At 43.6% G+C, this 15497-nt stretch overlaps 1 protein-coding gene across 2 annotated transcripts; it reads right to left on the reverse strand.

The window, feature by feature from the left end:
* Positions 1 to 479: 479 nt before the first annotated feature.
* Positions 480 to 9888, reverse strand: LOC139573924 (guanine nucleotide-binding protein G(I)/G(S)/G(T) subunit beta-3-like). 2 transcript variants are annotated; one of them, XM_071397917.1, is made up of 9 exons: positions 9661 to 9888; positions 5858 to 5980; positions 4459 to 4604; positions 3250 to 3313; positions 2879 to 3041; positions 2619 to 2685; positions 1916 to 2117; positions 1430 to 1646; positions 480 to 1190 (listed from the first exon to the last, which is right to left on the reverse strand). In XM_071397917.1, the coding sequence occupies exons 2-9, from the start codon at positions 5912 to 5914 to the stop codon at positions 1084 to 1086; spliced, it is 1023 nt and encodes a 340-aa protein (XP_071254018.1). In that variant the 5' UTR covers positions 5915 to 5980; positions 9661 to 9888; the 3' UTR covers positions 480 to 1083. The 2 variants fall into 2 exon arrangements, with proteins under 2 accessions (XP_071254018.1, XP_071254019.1); XM_071397918.1 differs by lacking the exon at positions 9661 to 9888 and adding an exon at positions 7024 to 7135.
* Between the last annotated feature and the right edge of the window lie 5609 nt (positions 9889 to 15497).

Raw genomic sequence — 15497 nt, forward strand, 5'->3', positions numbered from 1 at the left:
TAAGAAAAGGGCTTTACAAATTAAGTGAATTATTTACTATATGAACAGTCTGTTCTGATGGTAGAAAGGCTGTCCAGCTTGTCACGTGTGTGATGCCATTGAAAAGAAACCACTTCGCATTGAGATATCGTGCTGTACAGAGTTGCTGTTATGTTTCGCTTGCACAACAGTGGTAAAACCAACCACGTGTGTAGCCGTTACTGTCACTTAGATCTACACAACCAGGCAAGGTTTAAACTCCTCCAGTCCTCTGACAAATGTGAAATATTGTGGTTTTGTACAGCTGCCTTTTTGTTGTTGTCAGTGAACCATAAGATCTATTATATCATCCCATCTGTCCAGCCAACAGTTTTACTGAGAGCACTTATGCCTTTTTGTGACTAGCCATTGGGAAGTAGGCCAAAAGATTGGACCCCAACTCATGGTTAACATATCCTATTAAACACGTACATACGTAAACTTTCAGACACACACTAATGTAGAACTCTGCAAGCTAAACAATTTATTCAAATGTGACCATAAAAATAGAAAAACCGGAACTAACAAGGGAATTCTAACCAACACCCAAACATCCGCTTGAAACAAATTTAATGCTTACATATTCATCCTCTGACAAACATTTTAACTCGCCTCGAATATAAAAGCATGTAACAACCTAGTTATTGTAAACCTACAGTCTATCAGTGGTCATTTATTTTGTTATTTCATCCAAGTCTCTACCGTTTCCATTTGGCAACTGCTCTTATGACATGAATATTTTCCTGCATACCCTATAACGCTAGAATTCAGTTTTGAACCTTGACAAATCAGTTATTCATTGATACAACGATCATGTTTTTCTACAAAAGTCCCCTCACCCGCCCAACTCTAAACTTGAGTTAGTCTCGTCTCTTCCTACTTCTTTCTCATCATAATCCTTCTCTCAAATCGAATAAGACTTGGCACAATAAAAATAACCTCTTTAACCCATGGCTTCCTAGTCTCCCCCCCATTCCCCTTCAATCTACCAGTTTTTCATGATACCCTTCCTCTATCCCCTCTCCTTCTCTTAGTCCTTCGTTCTCGGTTCTCTAGAGGACTGGCTCAGTTCCATATCTTCAGGAAGCTGTCCCAGGATCCTGTGCAGCATGCCATTCCGTCCGAGGATACTCCGATGCAGCTCACCCTGTTGTCATGACCAGCCAGCACTCCTGAGCCATGAAGAGAATTACATCAGTATAGAATGGATGCAAATATTGTTTGCCTACATTGCATCCACATTCTCTCCCTTCGTCCCACTCGCATTCTTTCTCCTCTCACCATCCCCTCTACTTACCCACACTGTCTCCCTCTCTTTCTGCCTCCAGTCACCCTCTTTCTCTCCTCTCTCCCCCTGCGTACTCACCCACTCTCTCTTTATCTCCCTTTCTCTCTCTCTCTCCGTACTCACCCACTCTCTCGGCTTTAAGCATGTCCCAGATGTTGACGTTGAAGTCATCGTATCCGGCCAGTAGAAGTCGGCCGGAGAGGGACGGGGCGAGGGAGGTCACCCCACACATGATGCCCGAGTCCTGGTAGGTGATGAGCTCCTGGTCTGCCCTCAGGTCGTACAGCTTACAGGTGGCATCGTCTGAGCCCGTTATAACCGCATTACCATTGGGGAAGAACTGGACAGAGTGGAGAGGACGTGGTCAGAGCAGTGGTCTCTCTGGTGGTCTGGAGAGCTACAGAGCGGGCGTAGGCTTTTGTTCACCTCATTAAACAAATCAACTGTTTGTGCAAACAGTTGCATCAAATTCATTTTTTAAGATAAAATTAAGTTCCTTAAATTTGTAAAAACTTGGAAGTCTTTCTCCACGTGAACTGCTGGGTGCAATGCATCTGACTATCAGAATACTAAACTATCAATAAACTAATAAATGCTGGGGTTTCTCACCCCGATGGCGTTGATGTCACTCTCGTGGCCACTGAACGTCTGTCTGCAGGTGGCTTCCCTGATGTCCCACAGTTTGGCTGTGAAGTCACACGCCCCCGAGATGAACATCTTGAAGTCGGGGGACACGGCCAGGGACATGCAGTCACCCAAGTGGCCCGCGAAGATGGTCTTCTCTGTCCCTGTCTCAATGTCCCATAGAATACTATAAAGTTTGGATGGAATAGGAGGAGAGGATGGATATAGAGGTGGGCAAAGAAGACAGCAGGGACATGGCCAAAGAAGAGAGGGTTGCAAAAGAAGGGAGAATTAAAAAATATATATATATAATTTGCCCAGGCAAGTCCGTTAAGAACAAATTCTTATTTACAATGACGGCCTAGGAAGAGTCGGTTAACTGCCTTGTTAGGGGCAGAACGACAGATTTTTACCTTGTCAACTCGGGGATTCGATCTAGCAACCTTTTTGGTTACTGGCCCAACGCTCTAACCACTAGGCTACCTGCCGCCCCAATGTTTAGGACAATGTTTAGGACACCATTGCAGAAAAGTAATAGATAAGACTATGCCGATCAAATGAAGGGTACAGTATAAGCCATAGAATTAGAATGATACGGTAGCATTAACAGATTGGACTGATCTCTGGTCAGTCATTGTAACCCCTTATTGCACACAAGACTCATAGACTCCCATCTCTATGATCTTACCAGGTGCAGTCGCCAGAGCTGGTGATGATCTCACTGTCGCTAAGGAAACGACAGCAGGACAGGTAACCTGGGCAATAAGAGAGAACACCATCAGATAGACACAACACAAGCATGAGAGATTGCTGTATTGGATAGACTATATAAATACTACCTCGTATGTTCTTAGGTTGAGTTTGATCGAAATGACTCATCGTTAAACGTGTTGCCAGTAATGCTGTCTTACTGAGTGCAAATAGCGGGGTAAGTGTCGAGTGTGGTACCTGTGTGTGCGGCCAGCTCACGCATAACCTTGACGTTGCCGTCCTTGCCCTTGAGGTTGTAGATGGAGCACATGTTGTCGAGACCGCCACACGCCACCATGTTCCCTGAGGGCGCGTAGGCACACGTCATCACCCACGAGGACTTCAGAGGGATGGCGTTCACCTGAGCGGAGAAGGACACTGATTCCTCACGTGGACCAGTGTGTATGTGTGTGAACGCTCATGTGAGCACTTATATGAGCACTTGATATTACAGTATATTGTTGATATTACAGTATATCGTCATTACATGCCGTATTCAAGCAAAAACACTGTCCCATGACCAAAACTCCCCAGACCCAGACTGTAAACCCAGACGCAGTCCGCCATACCTTGTTGGTGGTCAAGGTGTCCCACACTATCAGCTTTCCATCTTGAGAGGCACTGACACACAACCTGGTAGAGAGAACAAGACAGGAGTAGAGCGATAGAAACAGACAAAGAGAGAGACAGCGTATAGTAAAAGATCCAAGGACCTGCAGCAGCTCAAGATAAATAGACAGACAGATCGATAATAGATACAGAGACTATTTTGTCCCAACGGCAACTTGTCTTTACTATGACTGACCTAAAAAGCCATGACATAGTAATTGACTAATGCTACTGCACTTTTTCCTATTGCCAGGTGTTTCCAGCACAAATGATGATGGGGATGATGATGCTGGTGATGATAATGATGATAAAGTGTACTATGTAGTTATGTCTAGCCACTATGGAGGAGTATGTGTGAATATGTTGTCTGTTCAGTGTTCACAGTTGCCAAATGAGTTCCCCTTTGAGGGACAATAAAGTTGTATTGGATTGTACTGTGTTAAGACAGAGAGGCATTGTAACAGAACCTCTTAGCCCAGCACTGGTTCAGTTAGTAAAAGCTATCTTTTAGACCCACTAAATGTAGGACACCCCAAGTATTGTAAACCCAGGAAAGGCTAATAAGCTTACTAACTTGCTACAACTGAGAAAGAGAAGAGATAAGATGAAATGAGAATATAGGGAGAGGTAAGAAGGAGAGAGGACAAAATGAAGGGTAAAAGGTTGGTTAGTGCACATTCAAGTTATAGTGTCAGCAATAATTAATTGATTCAGGGGTAATGTTGGTTTAAAGTGTTGCCATACAGTCAGTTAAGTGTTTCCTGGTTCCACTAATTCATCCAATTAAAACAAGGGATGGGATTGTCACACCAATCCAATTAACCAATAAACGCAGAGCACCACGTGACGCCTGTTTTAAACTATGGCAGTATTTGTCACAGCAATCTGTTTGAATGAACGGATGAACAGATGAATATATATATATTGCTATAATGACTAATGATAGAGCTAACATAAATTATTGAACGATTGAATGAATACTTAAATGAATACTTGAACAACTCGACAAGCAATCCTCAGGAAAAGAGTGCAGGCTAGAAGTCTGTGAAGGGTCATTGTCTACTTTGAGCTAGTGGTCCAGTTTGTGTGTGTATGCATACCTGTGTGTACATATGTGTGCCTGTTTGTATGTGTGTGTGTGCTCGTGTGTATGGTGTATGTGTGTTTACTTGGTGTCAGTGCCCCAGTGCATGGCATAGATCTTGGCCAGGTGACCCCTCAGCGTCTTCCTTGTCTTCAGCTGGACACGCCCCACCAGCGTCGTCCCAGCAACCGCCTCCTGCAGGGTGGTGTCCTGCACTACCTTTCGGGCCTCCTGTAGAGGGATGGTTGTGTATGGTCAAGTTATGGTTATAATAACTATGGTCCACTTAAATATGGCTAAAACCACTGTCATAACTATTGTCATTTTCAAGGTGTGCTGCTGCTGCTGCAACCTGGTCTCAGAAGAAAACGTATTGCATTTTACAAACTGCTGTTTACACCTTCTCCTCCTGCCTTTGGACGAACAGAGCGGACAGGGGTGGGGATGTATGGTCATAACGGTTGTCATAGTTATGACTATGACTGTGGTGTTATGAACTCCTATACACCTTACGGTCCAGAGAATCAGAACAGTTAGGATGTTATATTATTGTATTATGATCTCTTTTAGCCCAAGGGATAGGTTTCCAAGAGTTCTTAAGAAATGTAAAAAAAACATGTAGAAATTAGAAAAACAACAAAAGCTGAAATTAAAGCACAAAAACACAAAGTTTCACATTCCTATTACCTAGACATATTACGAGTAACACCCCCCAGCCCTTCCCCCTACCCGCATACCTCATTTCCACATATGAATTTAAATACAACATAACATATTACTAGAACTTCATAGACCCACTCTAGTCATTCAATACATTTTATGAATGAATCTCTTCAAACAACTATTTAGCAAGTTTTTAAAACTTTTTGTCAAGAAGTTCCAGGACTTCACTGCCCTGAGGTAAAATCTCTTTTGCCCAGTTCTAATTTGGGTTTTGGTGGTCTATACGTGGCCTTTGGTGGTCTATAGGATGATGATTCTTGTTCAGTTTATGGTTGATGATCATGGTAAAATGCAAATAGTTTAATAAAGTACTAGCATATGAGATCCAAGGAACACAGACAGGTGTTATATTCACACTAGTGATTGATTATTGCCTAGCGGTTAGAAAGGAGACTCAGCATCCGGAGGGCTGCCAGTTCGAATCCTGGGTCTGACGGGGAAAAATGGGCGGGAAGTGAGCTGGCAAATAGAAGGTTGCTGGTATCAAATCCTAAATGCTATTGCCTGCCGTGGTGCTCTTGAGCAAGGCACTTAGTCCCCCACAACAACAGCTCCTCGGGTGCCCAGTGTGGCAGCGCCCGCAACTCTCCAAAACCTGTATATTTACTGTATGTGTGTGTACTCTATGTGTGTGTACTGTATGTGTGTGTACTGTATGTGTGTCTTTGGGAGGGTTGACTTAAAAGCGGAAGTCAAAATTTGGTTGGATGTTGTGTGCAATTGACCAATAATGTGATCTTAATTATTGATTGATAACTGACAGTGATCTGATCTTTGAGGTTGTCCGCCTCCTTTCGCAGCTCCTCCATTTCGCCCATGGCAACGGTTGGTAGGCGTTGTCACCGATGGAGACAGGAAGTGAAATCAGGTGAGCAGACGTAATCCTGGGGAAGAGAGGAAAATGGAAAATTGTATTTTATCAGTTAATTATCCATTCTTCTCACTGTAATGTCAATGTCTTTTACCTGTATACAGCAACACCTGATATATTTATGCATGTTACCAGCTTTTTGGATCAAGGTCTACCCTTTCTTTTCTTTGTTGTTTAGCTACTGTTTTGCAATTCAAACCTCCCTCAACTACTTTGCAAACCCTCACAAACACAGGCACACACACACACACACACACTAATACCCATACACTCACAAACCCACACCCATAGTCAAACAAGCTCACTTGCACAGATATGCATATGCACACACACACACACACACACACACACACACACACACACACACACACACACACACACACACACACACACACACACACACACACACACACACACACACACACATACAAGCATGCAACTACATGAACTAATTAATATGACACATACTGCATATACATGAACACACTTTCCCACCCTGATTGTAAACTCAAACCTGTATGGTGTGTCATCTTAATGCTAACACTTTTCTTGTTTGATATCTCTCCTCGTGCTTATACTAGCTAAGCGAACACAGTATTTACTCTGCCCTTTTCTATCTCAATATACTTTAGTGCCATAGACTTGGAAAGCTTTCCAATCTTACGTCAGCCCGGAAAGCACTTATGTTTTTGTGATTCCAGTGATATTACATCACAGCGCTCTAACGATGCAATTAGTAATGTCGACTGAATCAATGAGGACTGAATAGTTTTTTCACAGACCAAAATATTCTAAGTTTAGGCCTACTATACAGTAAAGACAAACAGTAGGAATCAACTCTCTCAAGTATCTCTGTCACATTATCAAATAAGGAACTTTTAAACTGGCAATGGTATCAGACTATTTTCTATGAAATCAGAAGATAACCCTTACTTTAAAACACTCTAAACATGATAATCACATAACATAACATATCATGTAACATCCGCACATCTAATAACATATTTTCACAATATTTGTGACAGATTGAATTATTCGGATCGTACTCTATCTTACCTTGAAAACTACCAGGAGAAGAATAGCCTATATCCCTGGCTTTGGTCGTGTTTCTTTGCTGCAATCTCTCTCTCTCTATTTGTCTAAAGTGTCTCTGTCAAATCTCATTACCAAATTAATTTGCCTCTCATTTGTTTGAGGAGAAAGGTAGAGGGAGAGAGAAGAGGCAGTGACTCAGAGAGAGAGAAAGATATTCACTTTCTGTTGTTCCTTGCTGTTCCTATCTGTCTAGTACTGAAGGGTACATGCGTGTATGAAAACACTGTAAATCGTACGTCTAAATATAGAAATGCCTAAAACAATTAACCCTAAGGCGATTGCATCCATCTGAAGTTAGCTGCGCTCATAGGTGTCCTGCTCCCTCACCTAAAGGGAGTAGTATCCACAATGGTCACCTTATCTAGCCTTCATCTGATTTAGGCCATATATTTGGTTCCCTGAGAAAATGACATTTATAAATAGTACTAACCCAATAAAACGGGACCATTTAAAAAAAAAAAAAAGGTGTTTCAACTGTGCTATTGCCCTTTTGCCATCCTGTCCCTGAGACCCTGGCCTGCCATTGTTGCATGCGATTAAATTCCTGCTAGAGTTTGTCGCAGAGTGGAGTGCATTAACACAGAGGGGTGGGGGGGGGGGGGGGGGGGGTGTAGAGGCGACGCAGGAGAGAGTGAGTTTAAATCCTAGTGGCTGAGATTTTAAAGGAAGCCTTTTGAATCAAATCTGCTCTCATCCGATTACTGACTGCTCTTTGCATCTGGATAAGAGGTGGAGAGAGAGAGAGGGGCGTGATGGAGAGATGAGAGAGGGAGGGGCAAACTGGTGGTGGTGGATAAGAGGGAGGGAGAAGGGAGAGAAGGGGGTTGTTAAAATCCAGGATAGGGTGAGATAGGTGATTTCTGTATTAAATGGGCAATGGACTTGAGCTAGTGATTGTAGGAATGTGTAAGTCAGATCTTGTTTTCTCGCTGTAAATGTTTCACCTTTTCACTATTGACACGCCATTAGTATTGTGTCACATACTATTAGGCAGATTGATAAACGTTAACGGTGACCGGTGGCCATCCCTTAGTGAGAATTTAGCACTAAAACAGGCCTTTCTGAGAATGGGACTGAAGAACTGTTTCCAATTTGTAGCAAGACACTTTAGTTTTGATTTGAACGAAAACGCCTTGAACTGTATTTCCGTGCTATGAAAGGGTCTAACACAAAGTACCAAGTTTCAGCACCTATGCCAGCTGGACACCCACAACACTAGTGATACCACTGGCAGAGAATCAAATGTATTCCAAAATGGATGTATCAGAGGAAACACTGTAAAATGCTCTTAAAAAAAACACTTAAACAAATGATGTGATCATTCAAATGGACTGCGTTAGCCCAATTCGGATTTTGTTTTCCCACTGATTGGTCTTTTGCCCAATCACATCAGCTCTGAAAAAGATTTGAGGTGAAAGGTCTGATGTGATTGGTCAAGACCAATTAGTGGGAAAAATATGAGAATTTGAGCTGCATGTGTAAACGGTCTGTCAATGGGAAAATCCACTTAGAAGATACAATGAATGTTTTCCTTTAAGACTATCTGTAAGCAGAGTAACGCATTAGTAGTGCAATAGTAATATTACATGCATTATAATATATACATCATATGCAAATCCTTGTTATGATAAAATGTAAAACATTCAATAAATATATCCAATCCAAGTTAATGTTCTTTTTCCATGTAATCTCAAAGGAATTGACCATGCTTCCATACTTCTTAAATTAAATTCCCTACCATGTTGTAGAGAGAAAATTCATCGATTTTACAGTATTGATTTTTGTTCTTTGTCGCCATTAAACGGCACCCTCGTCATAGTGCTATCAAATGAAATTGATACTTATCCCACAGACCCACTCACTTTGATTATATGAGAAAATCAGGACACACTCAATTCAGAACTAAAAGTACCTCTACACTCCCCAAACTAATCTGGCGGCAGCAGGCAGCTGGTAGCCTAGCGGGTAGCCCTACAGTCAATTACCAAAAGCGTGGGTGGAATGTTATTAATATTTTTCATCATTTCATCATTAATAAAGATTATGTTAAAAAACCTGATGACAATCCTGTGTTTCTATGTCAAACAGTGCTGCTATGTTTCAGTCTTCTGTGATGTATATAAAGTGTAATATTGGAATGCAAACTCTAAATGTAATACATTTCAACTCTATATCTGACATGGTGCAGATGTCTTATTTTTTTAAACCATGTGTGTGAGATGTGTACTTTTGATTCAAAGTAGAGTTGTTTAAGACTACCAAGAATCACTCTGGGTGACCCTGATTTAGCCCACTGCGGTAAAAGGTTAAGAGCATTGGTCCAGTAACCGAAAGGTCACAGGTTTTAATCCCCGAGCCAAATAGGTAAAAAATATGTTGATGTGCCCTTGAGCAAGGCACTTAACCCAAATCGCTCTGGATAAGAGTGTTTGCTAAATGACAAAAATGTACAAATCTGTTTCAACCAAGAGCTCCATACAGCACTACTGTGACCAGAGGTTTTCACTTACACATCTATTCACATATCCAATCAAAAACTACAAACAAACAAAAACAACAATTGAGGTGTAAAATAAAATTATATGGCTGCCCACTCACCAAATAAGGAAGTTCTCCAGTGGGTTTCTTAACCTATTCTCACTTTTCAGGGTCCCTCCGTTTGGTTGTCATATGTTTACCCCTCTTCTGTTACTAGACTTTCAGTTTTTTATTCAGTTTTCCTGTCCCACACAGAATGGATATTCCACCCTCTTGCTCTCTCTCTCTCTCTATCTCTCTCTCTCACACACTCTCTCTCCTGTGAGGAACAGATGAGGATTGGAGCGGATGAAGAGAGATCAGGGATGAGGGGATAAATCCAGCGATGGACAGAGAGAGAGAGGGTGGGGGGGTGAGAGAGGGAGACAGAGAAAGATAAAGAGAAAGACAAAGAGAGAGGGGGAGGGAGAGACAGAGAGAGTGAGAGGAAGAGAGAAAGAGAAACAGAGAGAGAGAGACGGAGGAACAGAGAGAGAGAGTGGGAGACATTGCGAGAGAGAAAGGGAGTGAGAGAGAGAGGCGAGCAAAGCACACCAAACAAGGTGGGCAAACGTGTCATGGGGTCAAAAGACAGGAACCGGTCCTGCATTAATAAAAAATTCAGTAAAAAATGCACTCCTGGACATGGCTTTTTATGGTGTGGTGTGAAAGCCTGTGACTGGCAGGGAGCTCCAGTGTTTTGTAAACTTGAGAAAAGTATAATATAAGAAAAGCCAGCAGCACAGACAGAGACAGAGAGATGGGGACCAGACGAGGGGACAGTGGCGACGTTGTTAACTCACGCACACACATCTCAGGCCACCAGGGGAGAGAGGTTACTGCATGAATGAACCTCTAAGGCCAGCACCTCAACCTGCCTGACTATGACCTGATGAAGATACCCATGTGGCTTTGTAGCAAATGTGTAAGAATAGAATAGATTTTATTGTCCTCTGAGAAGGACGTTCTCTTTCACGGGCTCGTACCATGGTTCATAGATGTGGTCCATAATGCTGTATTTACGGAACTTTTATATGTGTCACTTTTCATTGTCTCGATGAGCTACATTATACTGCACAATATGCATCAAAAAGGCAACGTGCTAAAAGTGAGACACAGTAAAAAGGAGCGAGACAGAAAGAGTGTCCAGGGGGTGTGAGAGAGAGAGAGAGAGAGAGGAAACAAACACAGCGAGTAAGCGAGACAGGCAGAGTGAAAAAGGGAGAGAAGTTTCACCACATTGCCCTTTGACTTTCTGAACGTATCTTAACACTGCTGACTCAGTAGCCTAAGATTGTTCGGGTTTGGTTAGCATTAAGGTAATGGTAAAATAATCATAGGTTAGTGGATAGTTAGTTGACCCGTTTTTTGATAGTTAGTATTAACCCAGTACTTCCACCCTCTCTCGCGTGGTCAAATAGCAACAGGACTCGTTGAGCGAAGAGACGCTCCCCTTTTTCTGACAGCGCTGACGCTGGATTCAGGAGACAGACAGAGAGGGATATAGAAAGAGAGTGGGGGAGCAAGAGGTATGGCGGGGAATGTGAGCGAACCAGCGTGGGGGCCGAGAATTATAATCTGTTAAGCTTTGTGTGGTCGTCTCTATTGGTCTCGCACATTCAGCTAAGTTACACGCGTCAGCATTGAGCCTGCAGAGCAGAGCAGCTTTTGGCTGCAGTTGGGATGTGACAGCCAGGAAAGAGCACTGAGCCTTCTGTTGCTCTGTGATGCTATACAGCATAATACTAATAGTACAGCCATTAGCAGCCCCCCACTGTCCCAGTCTTAAACAAAGGGAAGGGGGGGATGGGATTAAATGTCACATTACACAGCCAGAGGAATCAGCAATCGACAAACAACCTGGGAAGACACTGAAGTGAAAGCCTACCTAATACTAAACTACCCTGTCTCGGTCAATTGTTGTGATACTTGTATCTGCCTGTCTTTATTTGTCACCTTTGACCTATGTGCTTCTATAGTGTGACGGCACTAACCAACATTGATATGACAGGATCACTCGACTTGACTTGACACTATACAGTATCAAAAAGGGTACATTTAAACCGGCCTTACAGTAGCTAATGTCTGCTTAAATCTTAGTAGGACATACTGAAAAGGATATATGGATATGGACATGTATATACACTGAGTGTACAAAACATTAAGAACACCTTCTTAATATTGAGTTGCACGGAGGAAGGAAAAGCCTCAATTGGTCGGGGCATGGACACTACAAGGTGTCGAAAGCGTTCCACAAGGATGCTGGCCCATGTTGACTACAATGCTTCCCGCAGTTGTGTCAAGTTGGCTGGATGTCCTCCTGGTGGACCATTTTGATACACAAAAATTTGTCTTGCCCATTCACCCTCTGAATGGCACACACACAATCCATGTCTCAAGGATCAAGGCTTAAAAATCCTTCTTTATCCTGTCTCCTCCCCTTCCTCTACACTGATTGAAGTGCATTTAACGATTGACATCGAAAAGGGATCATAACTTTCACCCGGATTCACCTGGTCAGCCTATGTCATGGAAAGAGGTGTTCCTAATGTTTTGTACACTTAAGTGTATATACTGTATATAATATGGATGTGTATCCTTAGTCAATTAGAGGAAACACCATAGAAATAGAACAGTAATATATCTGTGGATCACATCAAACTATAAAGGAAATGACTCAACACATTCAAATTATGTGTTCCTTTACGCATTTAAATGATGTGTTCCTTTACGCATTTACATTTACATTTACGTCATTTAGCAGACGCTCTTATCCAGAGCGACTTACAAATTGGTGCATTCACCTTATGATATCCAGTGGAACAACCACTTTACAATAGTGCATCTAACTCTTTTAAGGGGGGGGGGTTAGAAGGATTACTTTATCCTATCCTAGGTATTCCTTAAAGAGGTGGGGTTTCAGGTGTCTCCGGAAGGTGGTGATTGACTCCGCTGACCTGGCGTCGTGAGGGAGTTTGTTCCACCATTGGGGTGCCAGAGCAGCGAACAGTTTTGACTGGGCTGAGCGGGAACTGTACTTCCTCAGAGGTAGGGAGGCGAGCAGGCCAGAGGTGGATGAACGCAGTGCCCTTGTTTGGGTGTAGGGCCTGATCAGAGCCTGAAGGTACGGAGGTGCCGTTCCCCTCACAGCTCCGTAGGCAAGCACCATGGTCTTGTAGCGGATGCGAGCTTCAACTGGAAGCCAGTGGAGAGAGCGGAGGAGCGGGGTGACGTGAGAGAACTTGGGAAAGTTGAACACCAGACGGGCTGCGGCGTTCTGGATGAGTTGTAGGGGTTTAATGGCACAGGCAGGGAGCCCAGCCAACAGCGAGTTGCAGTAATCCAGACGGGAGATGACAAGTGCCTGGATTAGGACCTGCGCCGCTTCCTGCGTGAGGCAGGGTCGTACTCTGCGAATGTTGTAGAGCATGAACCTACAGGAACGGGTCACCGCCTTAATGTTAGTTGAGAACGACAGGGTGTTGTCCAGGATCACGCCAAGGTTCTTAGCACTCTGGGAGGAGGACACAATGGAGTTGTCAACCGTGATGGCGAGATCATGGAACGGGCAGTCCTTCCCCGGGAGGAAGAGCAGCTCCGTCTTGCCGAGGTTCAGCTTGAGGTGGTGATCCGTCATCCACACTGATATGTCTGCCAGACATGCAGAGATGCGATTCACCACCTGGTTATCAGAGGGGGGAAAGGAGAAGATTAATTGTGTGTCGTCTGCATAGCAATGATAGGAGAGACCATGTGAGGATATGACAGAGCCAAGTGACTTGGTGTATAGCGAGAATAGGAGAGGGCCTAGAACAGAGCCCTGGGGGACACCAGTGGTGAGAGCACGTGGTGCGGAGACAGATTCTCGCCACGCCACCTGGTAGGAGCGACCTGTCAGGTAGGACGCAATCCAAGCGTGGGCCGCGCCGGAGATGCCCAGCTCGGAGAGGGTGGAGAGGAGGATCTGATGGTTCACAGTATCAAAGGCAGCCGATAGGTCTAGAAGGATGAGAGCAGAGGAGAGAGAGTTAGCTTTAGCAGTGCGGAGCGCCTCCGTGACACAGAGAAGAGCAGTCTCAGTTGAATGACTAGTCTTGAAACCTGACTGATTTGGATCAAGAAGGTCATTCTGAGAGAGATAGCAGGAGAGCTGGCCAAGGACGGCACGTTCAAGAGTTTTGGAGAGAAAAGAAAGAAGGGATACTGGTCTGTAGTTGTTGACATCGGAGGGATCGAGTGTAGGTTTTTTTCAGAAGGGGTGCAACTCTCGCTCTCTTGAAGACGGAAGGGACGTAGCCAGCGGTCAAGGATGAGTTGATGAGCGAGGTTATCTTCTGATTTAAATGCTGTGTTCCTTTACGCATTTAAAGGATATGGTGGTGATGTGTTTACTATCTGACCCATGACTCCTTTTAAATTATATTTTATTTAAAAAAATTGGGGGGGGGGGGGGTTTATTACTAATCGTGTGATATTCACCAGATTAAGTACAGCCGATATACAGTACATCACTTGTGTTCACATAGCCACGTATAGACACACCATTTGACGCTAGACAAGTGGGGTGCTTGAGATGCATGGTATAGATGTACGCCTGCTCAAACACAGATTAACTGGGCCTTTAAGGGAAACAGCAGCTGGAGAGGGTAGCCTAAGGGAGGGAAGCGGTTAAAACCAGGAGTCCATTAACAGGCCAGTCGACCCAATTCTGCAGCACCCGCGGATTATCACACGGGGGGAGGGGGGGTGAGAAAGTTAATATGGGTGGTAAACAGTGCTTGACTGAACGTGACTCAGTAATGCGAGGAGGGGGAGAAGGGTGGGAGATATAAATTGGGGAGTGTTTTAATGGGAGAGAAGATGTGAGTGTGTCCGACTGGATGTGAATTATTAAATGATTTCTAGTTGGATTATGATTCCATATTCTAAATGGGAGAGATTTCCTAAACTTCATAAACAAATGCACTCATTTATGAGGGATTAACGGTAATCTCTCTTTCTATCCTTCCCCCCTTCTGCATACCTCTCTCTCTGTCTCTTTCTGTTTCTCCCTCTCTTTCCCCCTAAGCATCAGTTTTTAATGCATTGCAGGGCGTGGTCTATCTCCCCCTCCCTCTCTGTCTTTCCCTTTCTATGTCAGTGTTTCTGAACTGCCGGATCTAATCCCTGAGCAGGTGTGATATCTCTTTCTTCTTATCTGTCTACCTCTCTCCTCCCTTCCCCTCCTCTACCTCTCCTCCATCTCTGACATTCAAACATTAACCCTCTCTTGGTTTCATGGTCTTAATCTCCACACAGTTAAAGGGCAGCCTGGCACTGAGGTAATCACTTAATGGACTCTACGAATCCACACCTATCCCCATTATCTCAACCCCCCACTTCTCCCTCAGTCTCTCTCTCTAGTCACATGCAGTTGATGTTTTAACCCTTTACACTCGTGGGAATTGGCCTATATGGATAGGGCTAAATTGAAATGTTTCTTCCAGAATAAATATGAAAACCATATGCATAACCATGGTAGCAATTGAAAGGGAAAAGTTTGTAGATAATGGGGAAATTATTGGACCAAAGGTGAGTGAGTACGCAACAGTTAAATTGACACAAGACTGATAACGAAATCAGAAAAGAATCTAGATACATTCAGTATTATGAAAAGATATTCCTGGAAAATGCTCTCCGAGCTGTGCAGTTGAGAAACTAGAGCAAGCACACTTGTGGTTGTTTAGTTTGGAACGCAACCCTGCATCGCTGCCATCACACAATTACTGGTGTTGTTTTTACGCAATCCAACAATAAATCTCAATCTGGGTCAGGCGAGCATGATTTGAAAGCGTGTTCTATTGCCAACCAGTTTTGTACGATCTTAGTGTTAGGCTTTCACAAGGCAATTCAGAGAAACAGATCGTCATTTTGGTGCG

The sequence above is a fragment of the Salvelinus alpinus genome, chromosome 4 (assembly GCF_045679555.1).
Source record: "Salvelinus alpinus chromosome 4, SLU_Salpinus.1, whole genome shotgun sequence".
NCBI lineage: Eukaryota > Metazoa > Chordata > Actinopteri > Salmoniformes > Salmonidae > Salvelinus > Salvelinus alpinus.